This window comes from Lycorma delicatula, chromosome 7 (genome assembly GCF_047948215.1).
Source record: "Lycorma delicatula isolate Av1 chromosome 7, ASM4794821v1, whole genome shotgun sequence".
Lineage (NCBI taxonomy): Eukaryota > Metazoa > Arthropoda > Insecta > Hemiptera > Fulgoridae > Lycorma > Lycorma delicatula.
In genome coordinates this window covers 85,686,275-85,712,447 of record NC_134461.1, presented here as the reverse complement: position 1 = coordinate 85,712,447, position 26,173 = coordinate 85,686,275, and the positions used below count along the sequence as shown (strand labels likewise).

Here is a 26,173-nt window from a genome sequence, read left to right as displayed (position 1 = left end):
GCGTCACTTCACAAATATAACAAAATTTGTTAGGGTAATTTAAACAAACTCTGGGTATTTTATAACTAACGACTAATTAAAATAAATAAAGTTGTAAATATGTAATACAAAATTATTCAGACACATAAAGCACTCACAATAACGTGTTTGCTGTTTCACTACTATCTCACAACTGGCATCATTCTGATGAATGTGTGCTACACTAGATAACGTTTGTATATGTCTATACGCGTCTGAACCTGCACAACAGTAGCAACGCTACCCTTTAAGTTAGCTCATTTGATTCCATCATATTTACAATGCTCTAAGAGCTTTTACTTGACAATGGACAAATGGACGAAAAAACTTTTTTTAAATATTTAAAAAAATTAAAATTACAAAACAAAAACTGTGGGTGATGGAGAAATTCCGAATGCATATTGAAAAACAGGATAAAAAACTGCATCACAAGTACACCTATTGGTACTCGTGAGACAAAAATCATGTTGATCAGTGTTATCTATACATTAATGTTTTTACAAGATTTATTTTCTTAACATATAGTCTTGTTTTAAAAAATTATAAAACGATTAACACAGTTATAATATTATGTTTTAAGTTAAAATATAAACGTGTAAAATTATTAACTTATAAAAAAAATTTATTTTATATTTTAATAGATGATTATCATTTTTTTTAAAAAACATAATAACGCACGTTTGTCATTTGATGAACATTTTATTGGGACCAAATAGCACAGCCCATACAAGTATTACATTTTTTAGTATAAGTTTCCCCCCCCCCCCTGTGCACAAACCTATATTAAAAACAAAAAAAAACTCCAAAAACTAAATGACTAAATTAAGACTAGGTTTTGGATTGTCAGTGACCTAATATAATTTTATACTTAAGTAACGAAAACAAATATTATTACAGACCCTCCAGGAGAGATTTTTCTACAATTGTAAATAGAGGTCAACATGTTTCTGTGTTAAATACCTATATACTTGCAAATGATATTTTCTTTGAGAAGATCCACTGAAAAGACAATTCAGTTGGTACGGGGGCGTATCAAATAAAAAAGAGACTTTATTAAAGGTTTTATTTGGTGTAATCAAACAGCCATGCATACGTTATTTTTCAAAGTAATCTCCTTCCTACTTTGGAAATGCATTTTTCCCAGCGGATTGGGAAGTTTTTTATTCTGGCATCGTAAAATGAAGAGGATTGTGTCAAGAGCAAATTATGCACAAAGGCCACCACCAACGCATCGTCTTGGAATCGTTGTCCTCCTGTGCTTCTTTAAGCGGCCCAAAGATATGAAAATCGCAGGGCGATAGACAGTATGGTCAAGTGGAGTTCATCACATTTCCTCTAATTTTCTGCACGTTAACTGCAGTACGGGACCTGCAGGAGCTGCAGTACGGGACCGAGCATTGTCGTGAAGGAGAATACCATCTGGAATCGGTTGGTCACATCTTTTGAAACGATAAGCAGCAACTTTTACCTCATTCAAAAGCTTACAATAATAAGCAGTATTGTGCGAAGCTCATGGAAGAAGCCTCGCTGGTCGAAAAAAACAGTTTCAAGCACCTTGCCAGCTGACAGCCGAGTCTTGACTTTCACAGCTGCCTCCCCCTTCCACCGACACTCCATGCTAGCTCGTTTGGATTCGGGTGTGTAATGATACATCCAAGTTTCGTAGCCGGTAACGATTCGATTCAAAAATGCATTCTCTTCTTCAGCAAACCGTGCTGAATGCAGAACTAGTGTTCTGCTGTCAAAAGGTAACGGACCCGCACACACTTTACGGAATCCTAGGTATTTTGTCATGATTGTTTGACAGCTTCCATTGCTTATTCCAAGCTGTGATGTAATTTCGGAAACTATCAAACGTCGATGGCCTTCAATAAGGTTACGAATCGTGCGAATGTACTCCCCTCTATAATGCTGGTCCAAGGACGGCGATTATTTTCCTCATTTTAAATCCGCTGACATCCTTCCTTGAATTCCTTATGGCCAGGCAAACACACGAGCCCTTGAAAGTGTTTCATCCCCGAACTGCTAGTCGATCTTTGCAGAATTTGCACTGGTCTTACGCCTTCATAAGCTGGAAAATTTAATGATAATGCGCTCCGCAGAGGAAGGATGCGACTGTTGCTCTGACATCGCAAGCGCTAGCCAAACTGGTCTGAACCGAACACCACCTGGTCTCCTCACTCCTAACATCCCCACCAATGCACTCTAGAAACGGCCGCCCGCTACCTTCAAACTTACGCGCTCACAATGAAAAGTTTCCATTATATCTGATCCTTCTTTCTTTTTCTGTTTAGCCTCCGGAACCACCGTAAGGTATTACTTCAGAGAATGATATGTATTAATGTAAATGAATTGTGGTCTTGTACAGTCTAAGGTCGACCATTCCTGAGATATGTGGTTAATTGAAACCCAACCACCACATAACACCGATATACACTATCTACTATTCAAATCCGTTTAAAAGTAACTGCCTTTACTAGGATTTGAACCTTAGAACTCTCAACTTCGATATCAGCTGATTTGCGATGATGAATTAACCCCGCTGGGTGGGCTATTATATTTGATCCACCCTCGTACAAACCCTGTTTGTAATAAAAACAGCAGAATTAATTATACAAATTCTTTTTGTTTACTTATGATAATCCTTGAGCTTTCAGGTGTTTATTTTCCTGAAATTCTTATACTTTTAAATCCTAATATTAAAAATCTTTTTTAAAAAATATTAATTCATTATTATGAAAGACACATTTTTTCTTAAGAAAGACAGTGCAAATGAGCTAGTCCTACGTAGACCTTGGAAAATGAAAAAAATAAAATAAACCAACTTTTAACTAAACTTTAAACCGGTATGAGAACAAGGCAAGTGAGAGAAAAAACTTGGTATGAAAAAACATAATCTTTACCTAAGCTTTAAATACCTGTAATATAAAAAACGAATGAGTTAGTGAAAATAGTTCAGAGTAGTTATGTTATCTATGTGAAAGAATTAAACATTTGAATGAACCAAGGTTCATCAAAATCTGAAATGCTGGATGTCATAGCTTGGATGAGCTAATGTAGAATGACCTAACCAGAAAACTTATAAGTTGATTATTATTATTATATATTGCTGCTTAACTTATTTATTTTGAAGTAGCAGACATTAGAAAACAATAAGACAATTGTTTTTATAAATTCTTAAATAAACCACCCTTGTTATTTGTGTAATATTTGAATAAAAATACATTTTATAAAAATTACTATTAATACTGCTTACTTCAAAATATAAAAAAACAAAACAGGTTTATGAAGAAATAATTAGTAAAATTATATTTTTTTAAAACTTGTTTAAAAAAGCCACAATGTAATCTTTTTTTTATTTAAAAAAACCTTAAATATGGCAACAATCTTCTAAATGTTGAGTTATATTTAAAAACTAAATATGTTTAAGGAATAAAAATACTTTTAAAAAACCTTCAAACACAAAATAATACAACAAAACATAACCAAGAAGAAACTGCTCTCGGATAATCCATTCAAGATAAATAAAATCTAATAAAACTACTACATTAACAAGAAGTGCTGCTACATAAGAAAAATCTCTAAAATAGTAATATTAAAATTCTGACTAGAGATACTTTCAGCTGAACAAGGAACACAGTTGCAAAACAACAACTATCAATCCAAGAGTTAATTGTAGGAGTGAGCAAAGCAAGTAAAAAAAGTCTATGGAAAATTACAATCGGCTCATAATAGCTTAAAGACTTGATAAAATTTATATAAATTTCAGGTTATCTAACAACATGATAATGCTGATGTATTTACTATAATGTAAATATTTTATGTATCTACTAAAACAGATAATTTAGCGGTAAAGTATGAATAAGTAACGACAAATAGATATATGGTACACGTACAAAGTAGGATAATATGACACTATTATCCAGATCAAATGTGAAATTAATAAAAGGAAAATTAATTTAAGGACATTGTTTAATATGTTTCCATGCAAAAAACAAATGTACAAAGTATTATATTTTTTATTTTTATGTAAAACTTACTGATCTATATGACCGACATATTAATCTGGGATTTTTTTTTAAAATAAAAATTATTAAGATTCCTAATCTAATTAAAAAGACATTAATTGATTTTTGGTATTTATACATATACCAATCACGTAAAAATCCATAATCTCTTAAAATAAAAGGTAAATTATATTATTCATTATAACAAATTTATAGAAAGTTAATTTTCTTAGTGGATAAGTTTTATTTACACTGACAATTTACACAGTGTTCAACTTTATCAATTTTAACATTACAATTTACACTAAATAAGTTACACTACTTTTGTTAGGCACAATATAATATATTTTTTAAGCTGTATATAAAAAAAAAGTTATTCTATATGCTTAAATCCAATTAAATATTTAATTGTATATATACATAATTTCACTATATTATATATATATATATATTTATACAAACACACAAAAAAAATCCCTACCCTTTTATTATTGGTAATATATCATTACTAGTTTCTTAAAAAAATGTGTGTACAATATAGAAAAAAATATATATCAATTATATTATTTAATAATTACTTTATTAAAAGTTATCATCAGTATACACATTATGCCTAAATAAGAGTTTCAGAGCATATTTATTAAACAATAACTACACATTTTCCACGGTTTGCCAATACAGTAACTATGATGTACGGGGAAAATACAAGTGTATTATAAGATATAATACACTGTTATTACTATTCAATTTAAGTGAAAAACATAATAAAGACGCGTTCCACATAAATGATATTTTCCAGCATTTAAATGGTACTTTCAATAATTTTAGTAATAATGTTGTCTTTAAATACCCTCCCTCCACCATTAGAGATTCATGAAAGAAGGTGATCCTGAAGTGCTAGATGGAGGAGTCAGTGCTAGATGGAAAATGTTGGCCTATAAAAATATTCAATTTATTTTTCAATTACCATACACAGTACATGTAAAATTTAAAGGTAAAATATTGGTAATGACAACCCATACTATAATAAATTAGTTCTTAAGATTTAAAAGGCTGAACCTCCTAACACAAATTGAACGTAGTCAGAAAAAAAATTCAGATTCAAAGAAATTATAAATATTACAAATGTACCAAAGGACTGTATGAGGTCTGTTCAGAAAATAACCAAACATTTTTAATTACGAGCCAACGAAGATATTCAGTGAGATGTGGTTGGCAGCATTGTGTTTCACATGTTCTTGGCTTGTTGATATCTCGTTTAGTTTTCGTGTTATTTGAGTGCAACGTGTTTGTGAGTAGTGATTTTTTAATGTGCAATTTTTTGAAGATCGAACATTTCTCTCAGTGTTGTAAACCCGGCTATCATCTCCTGTTATGATCCTTTACGTGTATGTTTCATCATCATCGGCTTGTTCAGGAAGTTACTGACAAACATCCACTATATGTTCTTTCTGTTGTTCGGTCATCAAACAAGAAACAATTTTGCTAAGACTCGATGCACGTTCAATTTTTTAGTCTAAATGTCACGGTATGATCTGATTGAGATACTAACCCTCTTATCTGCAAGTTATCTGACAGTCAATCGTTTATTTTCCGAAAGTGGGTGTAATCAGTTGAAGTGAAAGGCCTTCCTGGTCGAGGATCTTCTTCAATTGACTGACGACTACTTTTAAATCAAGAAAACCATTCATAACATTGCATACAACCCAGGGCATCATCTTCATAAGCTTGTTTCAAAAGGTGAAATGTTTCTGTGAAAGTTTTCCCCAGTTTCATGTAAAATTTTATGTTGTATTGCTCCCGAAAATCATACATTACAAAAATTGTTACTAACACTTAAACACATTGCACTCAAATAACATACAAAAACTAAATGAAATATCAACAATCCAAGAATATGTAGATACAGAGGAGGTTATGTGGAACACAATTCTACCAACAGCAAGTAACTTTGATTTGCAAATGCAAATCAGAGCAGTACGTTAAAACTACAGTATAATGATCTATGGTCTGCAAGAATGCTACAATTTTATAAATTCCTATAATATAGCACATAAGAAATATAAATTAAGCAGTGAGCTCTGCAATCAGTTTTTGTTCCAGTACAACACTCTCTCTTTCAAGTCGCAATATACAGCACTCAACTTTGATGCCTCACAAATTCAAATCAAACATACACCGGGCATCACTACTATTTACTACCTAATCTTATATGTACGTAAAGAAAGCAACTCACAAACTTTGTATTTAGTTAATCATTTTGGTAAAACATATTCTTATTTATAAATACATATTCCATTTTTTTTTCACCCACAGCTACAACAATAATCCTACAGGCCAAAAATCATTCAAATCTGGGTTGAAGCAGTTACTCCAGCAGAATAGTATTAAATTATTGCTACTTTTTACTCATTATTCCCCCAACACTGCTTCACTAAACAAGCAACCAGGCATATTGTTAATCCCTTATCTTAATTTTTTAGGTTAGGTATTTGGTCACATAATTAGAGACCACCATTCTCAATAACACAAGAAAAATCTCTAAACATAGACAATAAAAGTTATTAAAATTGACAGATTGAAAAATTTAGTGAAAAGATTTGGAGTAATAAACAAGTTACAATATTTAAAATAAACAAAAGGCAAAACAGTTAATCGACCTAAATAATTTTTTATAAGTAAAAGAGCTAAATAGTGTATAAAGTAATGAAAGTAATAACATAAGCTAAAATGAAATATTATTTTTTAACTACATAAATGAGCTGATGGAAGCCTATTGGGTAATTATAAACAATTATGGATTTAGTTCCAATGTTTATCATATTAAGATGTTACTAAAAATAGTGTATATTTTATAGAATGACTAGTTAGTTGAGTCAAAAATATGAAAAATGCATTATTTTTCTTCAAAAGTTGTCTTTGGAAACATCATTAACCTGGATTTGAGGGTCAGTGTCAAGAGCTTCTAGTCGTTTTTCACTGTTGAATATGTGATTTATATTTAGATGCATCCTGATAAAGATGAATATGACATGTACATGTTACACGTTACTGTTATCTTAACACAGTTCCACATACCTCTCGCCATGTTCTTTCAATGGTTTGTATATATGCCCCTGAATCAGGATGGATAAAGTTTATGTAATGATTGACCAATAAATTAATATATATTTCATGCTGTAAACAACTGTAAGATTTCTAAGTCACTAATTATTGTTGTGCCAGGCAAAATATATTTCTTAATAATGTTTAGTAATGTTTTACTACCACAAGGGGCACTGGAAGAAAAAACACTTTTGTTGTCATACTCAATCCCACCAAAAATCTAATTACTGTCAATTCTCCCATGGTTGTATTGGTGGTGGCCAATTTTAGATTCATCAATTTCTACAATTTTTTGAGCACCACGTATGAAATCTGATATCTTCTAAATTACTTCCATGCACATTTAACATAAGTAAGAGCTTCAGTCTACACAGGTTTGCAGAGTGATGTTTATTTCATTACAAATAAAACCTTATCTTGGAGGCTTAATTTAAAACCAAAAAGCTGCAAATTGGCAAATTTGTTTTGTTAGATTGCGATTTTCAAACGAAATGTTTATTATAATTAACCTTTTTTGATATTGTTTGGACAATTTTTGCTTATGACTAACAAATGTTAGAATATATTTTACACAACAAAAAAGACCAATATCTTCATTAACGATCATTTGATTTTCACAGTTGGAACATTCTTTGGGACAGAGCAAAACATTGTGGTCATACAAAAAAACTTCTTAAAGTATCACCATTTTCTGATATTACTAAAAATTCACAACCAGCACATAAAAACATTAATACATGGTGCCAATTATATGCTGTAACTAATGATTCTGTGTATTGAAATTCATCTTTGATAGCAAACATAACCTAACATTCGCTTCGCTCACTAAATTTGCCTAGTTAACCTTAACTATTAAATTGGCTGATTGTTAGACCATTGTTTATGTTTCCAACCTTCAATATTTGTTTCTATCTTGTACTTATAATCCTCTAATTAACATGTAGAGCAATGTCCATAATTGTATACAATAACTAAATATACCAAAATGCATTAATTACCTCAAAATTGTACAAAAACAGAAAAGTACAATTTTATAATAATTTATCATGAATTCTAAACAAAAAAACTTCTTGCCCATAAAATTAATACAGTGGACAAAACCAGATATCAAATTTACATTATTATCAAAACAGATATCATTTTTTGATTATATAAATGTATGAATACCTTCAAAATAGGTCAAAGTCATTAGACAATTTAATATTAAGGGTTTTTAGTAAATTTAATCCAAGAAAAGTGTCATTAAGATACTAACACAAAATTCCACTGTTTTTAACTACTCATATCTAAACAGAAAAACAAATTTCAATAAATGTAATTAGTAAAAAAAAAAGAAAAATTATAATAAAGTATGTTAACTGATATAAAAAAATTAATTCAAAACTTTTTTGTCTTGTGAAAGTTTTTTAATATAACATGTTGTGAGTACTTCGAAGATATTTAAAATGCAATCATTATATCAAACTACATCACTAAAAATCACAATAATAGCAATTAATAGTTATCATTAATCAAACTGATAAAAACTAGGTAAAATTTAAAATACATGAACTGATTGTTTACATCCCCTTGTCTCATGGCACAAACATGAAGTTAGGTTAGGTTTAACTTTACACCAAATGAAATTATGAAATAAAGAGAATGATAACATTTACAAAGTTACGGGAGAGGATATATTATGTTTTTCATTGGTAATGGCTTTTACAATAAATTTTCATGAAATGAAAGAAAATATAATGAGGCCAAAATAATTGAATGTGAATAATACTTAATCTAGTGTACATAGTATCAAAGCAGAAAGACTATCTAGGTAAAATATAATCATAAAATTTTCCGGTATATTTATTCTTAACCACAAATGTTTACCATAAAATCAAATGTTTGATAATCATCAAAAGTCCAGTAAACATTAGGAAGTGTCATTCTCGGAACAACACATTTAATAATTCACATCGAGATACGAATTTAAAGAAAGCAAGTTTTTTTAACTGACAGCAACATTCTAATAAATATCAAATTACTAAGAACTTTATAAAACAACTTCACCATTTATAAATAACAATCTGAAAACTGGCCTAGCCTTGAATTGTTTACCAGAAGTGCTTAAACATACAAAACGGTCATAGTAATACTCTTCGATTAAATAAATAAACGAGTGGAATTGTACTATCCTAAAAAGACCAGTAATTTTCCAGAAACTGTCGTTTCTATCAACCTAGATTAGGCTATGATTTCCAGCTCCAGTCGAAGAGTGGAAGTAGCAATAGTAAGCACTTTTAGAAATTTACAAAACACATCGGAACAAAATTAAAAAGACAGTATTTTAACATTTTAAAAGTTTTAAAGTAAAATATGTCTAACAAATACACTTACAGAGGTATTCCAATGAAATATTATGTTTTAAGTCTTCTTAAACAACAATAAACTGAGAAATCTGCCATATTTAACTTCAGCCTATTCACTTTTCTGTTATATCAAGTCAGTGTCTGAAAGAATTAAACACAAATAAATAATCTGGATACCTTCACACTAAAAATTAATAAAATTACTATAATTTATTTTTTAACGTACATAATGATATTTTAAAAATAATTAATACGGGTCACGTTATTTAATACGTGGTATCACTAGTGTATTACTAAGATCATATGATCGGTGTCCAGAGATTCATACGGTGTGTGCAGGGTCGTTGAGAAATTCTTATTCTCTTGTTTTACAGTTTTCGAAAAAGTATATTAAAACACACAAAAAATGGCTCTAAGCGATGCCGATGTTCAAAAACAAGTAAGTAATATAGATTCTGTAAAGAATGCTACAATTTTAATATGTTTGAAGTGAAACGGCTCGTCCAAACTTTTGGGCGTATCTGGACTAGAAGAAAGTGTTTCATCTAGATTCAGTTTTTTAATTTTATATTCTGTAATATTCTTCAGAGAATTTGATGATATAAGAAGTGAGCCCCAAGTATTGTTAACGAATATATGTTTATTAATCAGCCTAGTAATAATTATTTCTGGATAAAACAGAGAACTACTTTTGAGTCAGATGATTTTAGATCAGTTCTCTTGATTTAATTTAGAGTATGGTAATTTTTTTCATAAAATTCTTATTAGTAAAAAAATGAACCCCTATTCAGTTTGTTTAAAGTGATAATAAACTTTGTGTTCATGATTATCAGAATTTAAGCAGCTAAGATAATAAACTTATTGATTGATAATGTATTTTTATTATATTAATTCAGTTCCTTTTATACTTGGAAGAATAGTGCTCACTATAATTTTACACTGGATCTGTGTGCCATTGGTTTATATTATATCGTTGGCAATTTGCTAGGTAACGTGCGTACTATTTACAGCATGAAAGTTGCTATTGGTTTGTAAAGTGCTGTAGCATTTTTTTTTACGTCCAATGTGTTAAGTTTGAAATAAATCTTAGCTGCTAATAGTCATTGTGATGTGGGTGTGGTTAAACATTCTGTAAGAGGTCAGGTGTTCATATACTTTTTGATGAATTATTTTAATAAAAAAATGTATCATTAACTGTCTACCCAAAAACTCCTACTAGAACTTCTGTACTAGTAAATAATTTCTCGTAATGGTATTTATATTAATGTAGTTCAATACTCTACGATGCACTTGTGAAAAATATATTTGTAAGTTTGAAAAATTTACAAGTATACTTATTTCTGAAGTGCTAAGGGAAAGTTTTTTTCTAAATAATAGAAACAGTAGAGGAGTAAGAACTGTTTAATCAGTCCATACTGTTACTATATAGTGTAAGGTCACAACATACTACCGTATTAAGGTTGTGTTTTATGTATTGAAGATAGACTGTTATATTATCTATTCAGCTATTGTGCAAAAGTCACAATTTTCTTTTATTACTCTGCTAGATTGTACCTCTAGCATTTTGTCAAATTTTAATGTTTCTGTTACTTAAAGCAAAGTTGTAATACCAGCCTTTATCATATATCTGACCCAAAATTTTGATGAAGATAGTTCCCATTACTTTAACACATTTATTCTTAAATGTGCTTATTTTATAGGTAGAAAAGAAGTCATGTTGCCAACAGTAGTTTTATATGTGAATGTATCTGTGTCGTAAAGAACAAGTTGTATTATATATAAATAATTCATCACAAGCATGAAGCTTGTGCCTTGGTAATATGAGATAGAAATTTTGTAGAATATGATAAATCATTTATCCGACCCAGGACCTCCAGCTGAAAGGCTGAGATGCTACCACTCAGATCACAGAGATAGGCGTATTTGATAATACTAATTACCTTAGAAGCTGCATTAGAAAATATTGAGATTTTTCTGTTAGATATTAATATGATGAAGGATACAGTCTTGTCTTAAACATTTTAATTTGTTAATGCTTCCTATTACCTTTTCTGGATTTATTTTGTATTTCATGGCCTGTAACATGTAGATTGATATTAATGGCTCAATATTTATTCGTCTTGCCTCTTATTCTCAGTTATTCATGTAAGCTTACCCTAATATTTTTGTATAAACCTACCCCATTATTAAAAGAATTATTTTCCTAGCCCTCAGTGGTGTTCAATGGTAATTCTTTAGTACAGAAGAAATTTCTGGTACTTACGTATTAACGTAAGCAGCTACAGCTTTATTTAAAAACAAAGTAGTCAATCGGATTTCGGTGGAAAATGAACAGTCTCTTTATTAATTTTAATAAATGGTTATTTATATTTATTTATTTTATAAATATAATTTAACCAAACTTAACCTACGCTCGCTTCGCTCGCTAACATTGACTAATTAACACTGTAATTTTTTGAGTATTTATTTAATAAATTCAGTAATTATTGCAATTATTTATTATTTAAATAATCAAAGCACTCCTGTTAATTAGTCAAGGTTAGCGAGCGTAGGTTAAGTTTGGTTAACTTGTATTTATAAAATAAATAAATATAAATAGCCATTTATTAAAATTAATAAAGAGACTGTTTTGAATCTATGTTAAACTCCTCTATATCGTTCCATTTTTCACCGAAATCCGATTGACTACTTTGTTTTTAAATAAAGCTGTAGCTGCGGTGGCATTAATACGTAAGTACCAAATTTCTTTGTTTTTGTCATTGACAACCATCAGTAAATAAAACTAAGGCAACTAATTCTCAGCAAGTTTGTCTATTGTGAGAAAAGAAGAGCATAGAGCTTTTTTTCATTTTAATACACGTAAATAATTTTGTTAATGTTGTTTGTGAGAAAAATATTTGCTGTATTATTTTATTTGTAATTTAATAGGATAATTTATATGCCTCAAGTCTTTTTGCCCATTTTAAATTCTCTTTTGTTTTTTTTCCTAAAATTAACTAAGGCTCATCTCAAAATAATATATTGTGTTATTAAAATGTAATATTATTTTACATATAAATATTTTTAGATGAAATTGCTGAGATACAAGGATCACTAGTTTAGATAAAGTTTTTCTATTTGTAATGACGTTTCGTGTACACTCAGTAGCAGCTTGGTAAATGAATTAAATGTATCTCTTGAAGATGCCACCTGTATGTAGATTTGGCATGTTGATATGCTACAATATGTTTAGCTTTGTAAAGAAAGCAATGTGAATACAGTTTATTTCAGACCTTCCCTATGGTTACTTATGTCTCTTATCCATTTGCCAACAACCATTATGGTTGATATGTGATAAATATACTTATTTCTTACAAATGGAGATACATTTGTAGGAAATTAATGAAATATCTGGTAATTAAAAATTAAGTGTTATTTTTCTAATATGTTATATTATTTTTTAATTGTCATTTAGATTAAACATATGATGGCCTTCATAGAACAAGAGGCTAATGAAAAAGCTGAAGAAATAGATGCAAAAGCTGAAGAAGAATTTAACATTGAAAAGGGGCGTCTTGTACAGCATCAGAGATTGAAAATCATGGAATTCTTTGAAAGAAAAGAAAAACAAGTTGAATTGCAAAAGAAAATGTAATTTTGAATTCTATTATTTCTAAAAAAAAAAAAAAATTAAAATTTATTATCAAAACTTGTAGAAAATTTAATTCTGAGAAAATTGATATAAAATAGCCCAATAAAAAACAAAATACAAGTTCAAGAAATCTGATTTTATTACTAACTTAACGTGTAAAAATTTTAAATGTTGTTAACTACAGAAAATGAAGTTAACATACATTGATACAGTGTTAAAAAAATAAAAATTTAATTAATACATTTAATAAAGTTTACAGTAAATTTTAGAAAATCTGCTCTTCTACTTCAATACATTTGACTGGATGTTTCTGGTGGATTTCTAGCATTACTGTGCAATTCTGCACAAATTTCCTTAATTTGTACAGTGGCATCTATAATACAAGGAACCAACTCTTCTCACATATGAACTTTTCTCTTTTACACGATATTTTTCATCCAACTCCAGATGTAAAAATCTAATATTATTAGATAAGGTGATCTTGGTGGCCAGGAGTGTGGTCCGCCATGACCAGTTGCTCTGGAAATTGCTCATTTAAATATGCCAATGCTGCACTTGAGAAATGAGAGGTGCACTATCGTGCTTAAAATACATGCAGCCCTGTCTTGATGCTAAGGGACATCTAATAGCAGCAGCAATTTTTCCTTAAAGAATTCCAAGTAAATGTCAGAATTTAGATGTCCTGGGAGAATGAGTGGTCCAGTTAGCTGATCGTAAACTAGACCACACTACACATTGACGTTAAATTGATGTATGTTCTACCGTCATATATGGATTGACTTCTGCCCAAGTGTGGTTGCTGCAAAGTTTATTGATGCCTTCTCAAATAAACTGAGCCTCATCAGTAAGTAAAATGAAACTGTGCAATCAGCGGTTCATATTCAACCAGTTGCAATATTGCAATCGATGAGGGACCTCTTGGTTGAAGGTTTTGTACTCTTGATTATGGTAAGGGTGTATAGCTTGTTACGAAGTGCCCTGCACACTATTGACTTGAAAAATCTGAACTGCTGCATAAGGTGTCGTGTATTAACACCCAGAATGTGTTGAGCAGCCTCTATAATGGTTTTATTAATGTCTGCATCATAATGGGTAGAACGTATAAGTGAATGATCTAATGCTGGGAAGTGTACCCGTTTCTTCGTAGCATATGGAATGTTCCATTACATATGCTATGTAGGTAATGTTTTAGGATTTAGAACTCTTGGTTAGGAAACTTTTTTTTGATATTCCGCAGCATTTCCATTTCCATCATACACTCCCAAGATAAATAACATGTTGGCATCTTCTGCAATCGTAAATAAATACTGCAGTATGGCACTAATTAAAACTAACACACACTTAATTAAACTACACTGTACTGGCAACAATTTACAGTAGTAATACAGAACACACAATATACTGATAACACGACATAAAATGCATTGTTGGCCAATTGATTTCTGTTACCAACTTATGAAATCCTAATTTCTCAAATGTTCAATTTGACGTGATTTCGAGAAAGATACATAAACTTTATTGTCGGAGTAATGTTAGTACTGGTTTTATAATTTTATCTTTAATGTAGCACTATTTTTTGTATTGTTGCACTTTGCAGAAAAGCAAAATGCTTTGTACATGTAATCTCTTCGTTTTCGTACGGTAAGTGTTAATAATAAAATCAGAGCTTTTGAACATGTATTTATTTTTTATTGGGCTATTTTACATCAGTTTTCTCAAAATTAAATTCACTACTAGCTTTGGTTATAGTTTTTATGGTTATGGTTTAGTTATAGTTTTATGGTTATGCATTTAACAAAGTTTTTTTATTACAAATTAAACTGTTTTTTAACAACAAATTTTTCTGTTTTATGTCCGATATTATGAAAAGTACTAGATAAATGGTTCTGAAACCTGTTTTTTTATTCAATTTGTCAGGTCAATAAACCATAATAAACCATTAAGTTTACTCCTTAATTTGGGTTCCTAAAATTTCAGTATGGTTTTATTTCACTCTTTGCCTAGGAATAGCAGTGAAATCTTTTGTTAGCTGTAACTCACTAACAGAGCATTTTTGGACCCATGTTTATATGAGCTTTTTTCATTATTTTCGCTAGTAGAATGAGCTCAGAAAGCCTTGGTACTCTATGTAAATCACCCATATACATTTTTCTATTCACTCATTTTATGATATTTTTAAAAAAATAATACCTTTATCTTGAAATATTAATTTAAAGGTGCTTGCTTTCTTTTATGATGTAAACTACATTTTTTTTCATAATTCTGTTTTCTTATTATTTAATTTTTATGATCTTTTTCTACATGCTCCACGTTCATCCCACTTATGTTTTAATATCTATCGCCTTATTGTCCAGTCATTCTAATTACTACTGTCTCGAGTACATCATATTTTCTCTTCTTATTAGATAATATTTTTACGTCTTTAGGGATTCTTTAAATCAATATTATCTTTTTAAGGTAATTTCTTTCTCTTTTTATTTTTCTTTCTTTCTATAAAATGAATGAATTTTATTATCAGCCTCTGATATAATTACCTCCATAAAGGATGATGTGACATGGTCCCAACTTCTTGTTAGGAAGTTTTTGGTCTTTATCACTTCATCTAGTTAGTTGCATTTAATAAGTTGCCTCTGCATCTTTGGGGCAAAGGAGAAAAATATTCCAACTTATAAAATCTGTAATAAATACGGAGATATTAGTTGATTTTTTGATTATATGTATATTTTTTTTATGCGAGTGGCTTTTTTTACAAAAAGAGTATATTATTGCCAAACATGTTGACTCTTTCCCAGCTTGTTTTATTGTCTGATCTCAGATTAAGTTTTATTTAAAATAGCTTCCTTTTTTTATAACCTCTAATCCAGGAAGGACTTTTCCTGTCTGACCAAAGTTTGAAGATGCAATATGCTAGTTCTTCATATGCCCTGTAGTGTATACTTTTTAAAGAGCATCTCAGATGAATGAAGTAGTATAATGAATATTAAAATGTAATATTTTTATGATTGGTTGTTAATTTAATTATTGTTTTGCAGTAAAATAAGAAAAACTATTTTGTAATTTTCTCAGGTCACATGAGTGCTTGAATTTTTTGTCAATTCATCATTAATAGTTTTTAGTCGCAGATGTGAATTAATAATTATGTTGATGGTTGACATATTTTTTATATTAGTATAATTCAATTAGAACAACTCAATAAATGGAAAACGCAATGGTAATTATATAGAAAGATGATGATGTGCATTCAAAAGTCAGTAATCTTGGCATATGTTGTTATAGTCATCGTGTTATCAATAAACAAGAAAAAAGTGTCGCTTTACTATAATTTTTAAATTTTACCATCTTTTGTTATAATAATAATAATGAATTGTTTTTACTTTTTCTTCATGTAAGAGAAAGGAATAAGAGTCAATTATAACACAGTCATTAATATTCACATAACTATTCTAATAGAAATGATTCAGATATATCATCAAAAAGTCTATGCTTTTCACCCGATTTACATTCTGTGTAAATTAAAAATACCATCACCAAAAGTTATGTAATTCAGTAATGTAGTAGTGTAATATACATTATTTTCTAACTAAGTGATTGGTTATTATATACAATTATTGACTCAATCCATCAATTAACCAATTTAATATTTATGGTTAATTAGATGAGGATGGCAAAGAAAGCGAGTGTTAGGTCGTGTTTGCTGTTATCATATGAAATTCAGAAACTGGTTTAATTTCATTCTTTTAATAGTGTTAGACTTTCATTACTGTAATTAATTGACACAAATTGCAGTGAAGTATATTTAAGAATGAATAATAAACATTCATTATGGATTATACAAAAAATAAAGATTGTAAACAAGATATTGATACAAACTCAAAACATTACCGTCGCCACTTCATGAATATATAATTTATATAATTTTTTTTATTTTTCATTTTAAAATCTTTATAAGTCAAAAGCTACAATAAAACAACACTTTTTGTATATTTACAATCAGTGCAGCGAAAACAACACATGCCAAGATTATTGACCTTTGAATGTGCGTCATCTTTAAAATAATTAACTAGTAATTGGATGCATGAACTGATTTTTGTGTATGAAGTACAAAGTATCAGAGGTAACTGTTGTTTAGAATTGTAACTATTACTGTTTATTATGATAATCATTTCTCTTTTAAATTTCAGTCAGTCATCAAACATGTTAAACCAAGCTCGCTTAAAAGCACTTAAGGTTCGTGAAGATCATGTCAAGACTGTGTTAGAAGATGCACGAAGAAGATTAGGTGAAGTAACACGTGACCCAACTAAATATAAAAAAGTCCTCCAAGCACTTATTGTTCAAGGATTGTTGCAGGTAATTTTTAATAATAGATTATTTCTTTAATGTTAAATCTATAATTTTCTGTTACTTGAGTAACACTTGGCATTTGGATCTTAATATTAAACTTAATTTAAAAAAATAACTTCAGTATATTAGTGTTAATTTAACTTATTTGCAGTATGTGTGTTTATTATAATTTTTCCAAACAGTAAGGGTTGTGGCTATTGAAAAGTATCCTTTTTGAATAATCTTTTAATAAGGTTTACACAAATATTGTGATTTCTAGTTCATATTTTTATATTCATATTTTTAATTCATGCCATGATCAATAAAAAACATATTTTTAAACGTAAACTAAATAAAGAGATAAAACTGAATACAAGATGAAGTGGCAGATAAAGCTGTGAAATCCTGTCTATAAATTTTGATAAAAAAATTAACCAATAGCTTTGATGACCTCATGTGATGTTTTAGTAGATTCCCAGGGTGCTACAAAATTTTGTAATCGTGATTTAGAGTAGTAAAAAAGTAAGTTTATTTTGTATTGAGTCATTACATGCAAGTTACCAGCAATATTAGCATCATAAGGGAAAAAATTTATCCAGGATGCCAATGGAAGGTGTTTCATGCTTTCTTAAGAGATTAATGGTATTATTGACATGTAAAAAAGGAATTAGTTTACTTTCAAAACATTCACCACTCCATGATCTATCCTCTTTCTTTTTACCTCATTTTCTTTGCTATGAACAAATAACTATTTCACTGTAATCTAATTGTTTAGAAATTGTCTAATTATTATTTATTATCAAGTGCTGAACAAAGAAAATGCTCATACCCTATCATTTTGGTAGTTGAATCTGTGAATTGTCCACACAAAGAATTCTTGGATTGAAGATACTACAATAACAACTTTGCTGCAATATCAAAGTCAATCAGAAAGTCAAATCCAAGGCTCAAGATACAACACTGATTTTTAGGTTTCATCTTGCTAAATGTTATCATTTGCTACTAATGTTATCCTTTTTCCATTTCTGGAAATTTTCATTCTTAGACAGATTGTTTCAGTGATGTTTATTAGTGCTACTTTCAAATTTTTATTTTGCTCTCCTAGCTTTCCATACATCCTTCACTGAGTTCTGTTTTGTAGTTTTCATAACTCTTTTTAAATATCCAGTTACCCATCAAAAGCTTCTGAACCTTTCAGCAAAATATTTGTAGTCATTGAATATTGTTTAATAGCTTGTATTTAATCAGCAAAGCATTGGTTCTCACCTTTATTCAATACTCTTCCTATGGTTTAAGAGTTAAAAAGAATCCTACACTCCAGAATAATTTCATGTATAATGCACATCCAACGCTCTTCTCCAAATTTCTAGATAAAATTTATTTACATCTGTAAGTCTAAAAATATTAAAAATGCCTTGCAGTATTTTGTTTATCAACATAAACCTACTTTTAAATCTTAAAACAGGGATGGTGTAAATTCATCCTTCAGGTTTTATTTGAATGCATATGCTCTTTTACCAAGGATGGTAATCAGTTAGATTAGTTTTTTCCAATATTTTATAATGTGCATGTATATATAAGGGGCAGTAGATATTTAATTTACACTGAAATGTAATGGTAAAATAAGATAAGTATAAAGCAACAAGTGCTCCCATCTCCCTACTACTAACATTCCAAAACTTGATCCACTCCTCATTTTCTGTCAGTTGCCATTGCTATAGAGTCGACTATACCTGCTATGTCAGTGCATCTAAAACATTTTAACAACAGAAAAAGCGAATGCATATGATTTTTCGTCGTTGTCTGAAGCCCTTTATAGTGATGAAAAAGTTGATTGAAATTACTGTAAGTGGTGGGCATAAAAATTTCAAGCATCCTGAAGTTGGTAAAGCAAATACTGAGGATGAACCTTGCAGGGATCAACCAATTTCTGTAACTGATGAAAATCACCATTAGGAGGTGGGTGAATTGATTTAAAATGATTGTTGGATCACATAATGTATTACTGCCACTTAGGTAGGTAGGTCAAAAGAATAAGTAGGACACATAATTAAAAAACTGGGCTATTGCAAAATCTGTTAACAGTGGGTGCCATGCAAACACAGAAAAGAACAAGCAACAATTAAGAAAATGTTGTGAACAACTTCTGAAATATTATCATGAATACGGAGATGACTTCCTTTTCAGTATTTGATGGGAGACTTAAAGTGAATCATTACAATCCAGAAGAAAAATGGTCAAGCGTAATAAATCAATTATTTAAAACACAAAAAAGGATTAAAGAAAATAAAAATAAACTTTAACATAGACAATCTATCTAAATAATCGGTACTGTGGTTCACCATAATCAAAAAAGGTCAAAACACAACCCTCTATAAAAAAAATTCTCTTGAAAATGTTCTACGGATTACACTTGTACGTGATAACTACTTGGAAGCTGAGTTGACTGTAAATGCTATGCGATTTGTAGAGATGTTAAAACACCTTAGATTTGTGTGTCATGTTCAACAATACATGCGGTTAATAATTAATGGCTGAGCATAATAAAACTCAGCCACACACATGTTTCGTGCAACCATCAAGATTCATGTTAAGTTTAAATTAGAATTTATTACACACCTTCCGTACCCATCAGATTTGGTGCCAATTTTCACTTCTTTTTGCAATTAAAGGGATGGTATTCATCTAACCACAGATGAGGAACTGAAGTGCAGTTCATGTATGCAGTGAGGTCATGGATCAACGAAGACTGCCACATTCTTCATTGACAGAATGAGAAAATCACCATTGGGAGAATGTGTAGCTGATAAAATAGTGACTACATGAAAAGATAAATCTTTGTAATAAATTTTTTTTAAATTTGATGCCGTATTTGTTTCATTTGAGTATCTCATCTGTGATTTATTAGCGAATGTGCGTTACATTTCAGCAATCCCTTGTAATTTCAAAATTCTTGTTTTGATCAGCACAGAATAAAAAAATTTATTGTATGTGAAGATTAAAATATTAACCAAAGTTATGGTTATAATACAATAAGTATGATAAGTTAATTGATTTCTCACTGTACAGTCAATGGTCATCATTTGAGTGTACTTCTCTTATAAATTATTTTATTTATTTATATAATTTAAAGTGTAGTGTAAAGTATTCAAATAATAAAATTAACTTCAGTTTTATACTCATAAATAAATGAAATTGTGAAATAAAATGAATATAGGTATTGCATTATTATTTATGTTGGTACAATGATTTCTTAAAGAATTAAGTTACCTTAATTAGTTGCATTATGTAATAGAAATACGATTATATTGCATTTACCTTTGTATTTATTTATATGCATGAAGAATTCTGGTTGGTATTACCACATGCACCTCATTTATTGGCTGTGTCAGATGTCCTTCTTTGCCTTCCTTTTCCTGTCTGTACCTGATGGCTGAAATAAGAATATATGAATAAAATTAATAAGTTGTCTTCCTTTTTAAATATTAATGTTATTATCAATTGTAAGTACTATGTTATTTTTAACGATTTTATTTGATTTTTGTTTTATTTTAAGATTTCTGTTTATATATTAATGTGTATATATATTCCACTATAATAGTAAAATACAAGCATTTTGACTTAGCCTATTATGAGTGTTAATATCAGAAAACTGACCCTTTTGCATGTATGTGTGTCTAATTGTTTGATATTGTAATTACACTAAGAATTTCATGCAATAAATAACACTGTTTTCTCATTAAATCACACAATAATGAAAAGTGTTTTTAACTATAAAGTAATTATTAAAATGATAGCACGTTTCTAAATTTTGAGACGAGTATGATTTTATTCCAAGCAGCATTATTCTTTAGGCAAGATCTATATTTAAAAAATGAATTTAATTAATCAAAGTGTAAGATTAAACAATATTATTTTTTACTTCATTAAATTTTACACAAAATCCACTACATTTCTTCATTGACGTTAAAACCTTGTTATCAGGAATAGAATAGCTTGTATTGAAATATCATTTCCAATATGAATAGCAACTTAATTTCGTTATACTGTAATGGATTACAGTGCCATCAACCATGCGTTTTGCCTAAATTGGGTATAAAGCCAAAGTAATTAATGTAATTTTTATTTTAAGTATTTTGTTTTTATTTGCAATGTGGCAATGTTATATTAATATTTTATTTTTATATGTATTTTAAATAAGGAACAAATATAGACTGATTTGAAAATAGATGGACTTTTTTTTTATTATTGAAAATTCAGTTTCTTTACTTAGATCAGCTGATTACTGATCCAGAGGAATTTCTTTTGTTGCAATAATTAGTTGACAGTAAATTTAAGGAGTATTACGTAAAAAATAAATTATGGCAAAAAAATAAAATTATTAAACATGAGTGAATTGAAAAACTAAACTGAAATCAGTTGACTGTAAACAGACAGTAGTTGTATGTTAGTGCAGTTTAGACTGTAATCACATTCTACCAAAGTTTGATGTACTCGTTAAATGCATGAAAATATGTACACTAATCACAAATACTGAAACTAACATACTTTTGTGATAAAGTTATAAACCATCAACTTAATCAATTCTGAGAGGGCCAAATTAAGATATACTATGATTTTTTAGTAATAAGTTTAATTATCAAAAAATTTTCTTGGTTCCAGAATTGACTGTATGAAATTTTTTTAGACTGGGCCTTAACATGCAATCAAGTGATGGAATATAGATTTTGTTGTTAGATTTAACAAGGTACACGTGTTAATTTAAAATTCTGAAGAAATATAATTTTTAATGAGGAAGAAATTTAGAAGGAAATTGTAAATGTTTTTATTTTGTGTACAATTTTAGGTAAACAGTCATGTTTTGGCCATGAAAGTTTTCTTTCAGTGCAGATTGATTAATTTTATGTGATTATATACTACATTTACATTGAGATGTGATGAATATTTTCTGTTTATTAATATTAATAATATTATGTCTGATTTTTTTTTAATGCAGATTCTTGAACCTCATGTTACATTAAAAGCAAAAGAAGTTGATTATAGCCTCGTTGAAAGTGTTATACCTGCATGTGTTGAACAATATAAACAAATGTCTGGCAAGGATGTCAATATTAAAGTAGATAGCGAGTCATTTTTGCCAGTGGATACAACAGGAGGTGTTGAACTTTCAACTCAAAGGGGAAAGATTAAAATCATTAACACTCTTGAAAATCGTCTTGATTTAATCGCACAAAAACTTATACCGCAGATAAGAGTTTCACTTTTTGGGCGTAATGCTAACCGTAAATTTACAGATTAAAATATCTGTAGGTATTATATTGTTTTATTTGTTTCTTGTATCAGATTTTACTGCCTGTTATCTCCGTAGCACTGCCCCTCTTTCACCCAAACTGTTAGAAAATGAAAAGTATAGTAGATGTAAGAGGGTCATATTCTCCATGTAATCCCACTGTCTTTTTCTCTAAATACATTCCAAAATTGGCATTACTGTTTTTTCTTTTGTTTTTACCCCTTCCTTTCTGCTAGTTGATAGTTCTAATGTTATAGTATTTTTAAAATGTTTTATTTCTGTACAAACATATCTTCTAATGTATGTTATAAATTTATTTTTTCTTTTTATTGTGTTTGATTTTCTTTGAAAAAATAGAAGTTTGTTCATATAATTATTAATTTTGTCATTGTATATGACAATCTTACTTTATCCCCTTACTTTCATGTTATCAATTATAGTAAAACCTTGTTTACTTAGGTAAAAATTTATAAGTTTTTTTTTAATAATCTGGTCAAGACTATAAATAAAAAAAATGCATTGAATTATGATACGTTATTTGTTCACCACTTTTTTTTTGTAAGCTCTTTGCAATCTTTTTTTATGTGAGATTTGATATTGTTGAAATTGAAAAATATATCCACTTAATTAAAAAATAATAATCCAACCAATTCTTTTTTAAATATATTCATAGACACATAATCAGCAAGTTATGTTACTAGTATCCTATTATGTAATTATTTGTAAGATTGACATAATTTCATTTAATTATTTTTTTATTGATCATATTAATGGTCCTGGTAAGTTACTAATATATATAAAATGTTTATTACTACTGTAAAAGGAAAACAATTTTTTTAAAACATAGTATCAGTATTTCAATATTTCAGTATCATCAATATTTCCACCTTTTATCGATAAAATTGATAATTTTAAGTATCCATTCCAATCAAATAGAAAAATAAAGATATATTAATATATCTTAATTTTTAAAATTGTTAGGTGATTTATTTATCTATTATACTTATTATTACAAAATTGCACTTAATGTTGCCATTCTATTTTTTTTTTTTTTTTTAAGGAGAGGTAATTCATTTTTCTTTTTAATGTTTGAAAAATTCCAAGTCTTATAAAATTCAGATCCAGAGTGGTAATAATAATAAACAATAAAGTCATAAAATTGAAATGGAAATATTAATTGTACCAATGTTTGTTATGTTTTCATTATTGCATTGATAAAAAGTAAATAATAAAAATGATACTGATCATATAAATTATTAGCACAAACACCCACCCTCAAAGTAAAGTTCAGACACCTGCTTTTTCTGAGGAAATTAACACTATTATTTTGGTTTATGTATGTATAATTTCATTTTTTAAATAGTTTTATCAGTTATTAAAAAATAAAAGATTTACTAAATGTACCATACATTGCCAGTAGATTGTTATTTTTTCAACTATTTTCATTTATGTGGATTGTTTGTTAGGATAACTGAATTCAATAGAATTCTTTGTTTTAATACTGGTAAATTTCACATTATGTAATTTTAAGGAAAATTTTTGTTTTATCATTTCTTGTTTAAATCATTTACATTTATCAAACTGGATGTAAAAAAAAAATCTGAATGAAGAGGCTTGTACTGTAATTTATAATTGTGTACATAAAAATAAAGGCTTATTTCATTCTTTGATGAAGGTTTGAGAAAATTGGCTAATGTACCCATTGAAGATTTTAAAAAAGTGTCCAATTTATTCAGTTTGCTTATTTTTTACTAAGCAGACTAATTTTTAAAATAATATTCACATTGTTGATTACCACATATTACATGTTATGAATGATTAAGTAAATGTGTGCTTTTTATTGGGGTTTTCTCTACATTTACTGTAAAGTATTATTAATTATTTATATGTACTGGTTTTAATTATTATTATAATTATAACAAATATTACTTTTTTTTTTAACTGAATGTGTAGATTTAAGTTCATTACTTTTAGATTCTATTTTGCTTATTCTTTGATTTCTTTTTTAAGCAGGCTCAGTAATACTTGGTGTTGGAATTTTGCGATAATTAGTATAATATATAAAAATATTTATTTATTTTTTTTTAGAGTTTTTCTTTTTTTTCTGTTGTATTTATAATCTGTGAACTTAAAAGGAGACAATGGAACATTAAAAAGGATATTCTTTGTTATTTCATAAAATATATTGTAGTCAGGTTTATTTTTAAATTTTAAAATAATTGTATTGTATAAAATATACTGTATACAAATACTTGTTCTATTGTAAATACATTATTTAATATTGTATTATAAGTATACAAGTTTAATTAGTAGATTAAATAAATATATTAATATTTTGCTGTTAACTGGTTGTTTTATTTTTATTTATATGTTTTATCTTTTCCTTGAACTTAAGGATGGTTGAAGTTTTAGAATGTGTTTTAACACATGAAAATACTAAACTTTTCTCTCGCTACGTACTAAGTGACTGATTGTCTTTTAAAAAAACTTCTAATGTTGTCTGCATTATAACTCATGGAAATTATTGTCTTTTTTGTTACATAAACTAAAGTTATGAAATGGACAGTATTGTGATAAGTACAATTGATGAAATTTTCTTAAGATTAGCTAGCAAAATGGTGGTGTAGGTTTCAGTCGGAGCACCTAAATGATTTTTTTTACTTCATCTTGTACTAAACCTACAAGCTCAACTACACATCTTTAAAGCATAAGCACAATCAACACCAGTAAAATAGAAGACTTAAAGACTGATTTTTTAATCGACTGCAATTTATACAGTCGTCAGTTTTGAAATGAATCCTGTAAATTATTCGTACAGTAAGAAAACTAATAATTTTGCCTATAGAGTTGGCTGTAAGTTAAAAAGATCTCTTCAAGGTGGATGTGAAAAGATTACTGGATTTGAAACTTGTGAATTATAAATTGGATAAGAAATCTGTTTCACTGTTAAGTTAATCCCTTAAACTGGTTGAAGAAGTTAACTTAAACTGGTACGTATGAAGTTATTATTCCCTTGACCAGAAAGTCAATCCTCAAATTACTCTCGACCGATTTTAATGAACTAAATCCAATTATTGAGGAATGAAACATCTAAAAATATTTAATAACATTCACAGATCAAGAAAGAATTAAACTGGCTGAAAGTGTTATGTTTATTCAATGTTCATTTTTCTAGCTGAAAACCAAATTCCATGACTTTTCTTCAAGTTTAAGAAATTCATCATGAATATGGTGATATCAAACTGAAGTATGATATAGGCTTCTCTATTTCTAGGGCTTGAAATTTAGACTTTATTTTCATACAGTCTTGATTTTTCTGTAACAACTACCAAGCGGATTTGTTATGATTATGGTCAACTTTTGTTTCTTTTAGAAAGATTCAATCTACATGAAATAGATTTTCTATAAAAAAGAAAAGAAGTGTTTCTCCTTTATGACTGTTCTGTTACATGAT

The 26,173-nt window shown here is 28.8% G+C and overlaps 2 protein-coding genes across 2 annotated transcripts in view; one reads left to right on the top strand and one right to left on the bottom strand.

The window, feature by feature from the left end:
* Rga (CCR4-NOT transcription complex subunit regena) overlaps positions 1-9,660 on the bottom strand; it is a 50,181-nt gene extending 40,521 nt beyond the window's left edge. Inside the window, exon 1 of the mRNA XM_075371760.1 lies at positions 9,504-9,660. The gene's annotated coding sequence lies outside the window, so the exon portion shown is untranslated. The remainder of the gene's footprint in view (positions 1-9,503) is intronic.
* Positions 9,661-9,758: 98 nt separating this feature from the next.
* On the top strand, positions 9,759-25,064 carry Vha26 (V-type proton ATPase subunit Vha26). The gene is made up of 4 exons (XM_075371762.1): positions 9,759-9,914; positions 12,930-13,105; positions 17,288-17,456; positions 22,426-25,064. The coding sequence occupies exons 1-4, from the start codon at positions 9,882-9,884 to the stop codon at positions 22,726-22,728; spliced, it is 681 nt and encodes a 226-aa protein (XP_075227877.1). The 5' UTR covers positions 9,759-9,881; the 3' UTR covers positions 22,729-25,064.
* Positions 25,065-26,173: the final 1,109 nt, after the last annotated feature.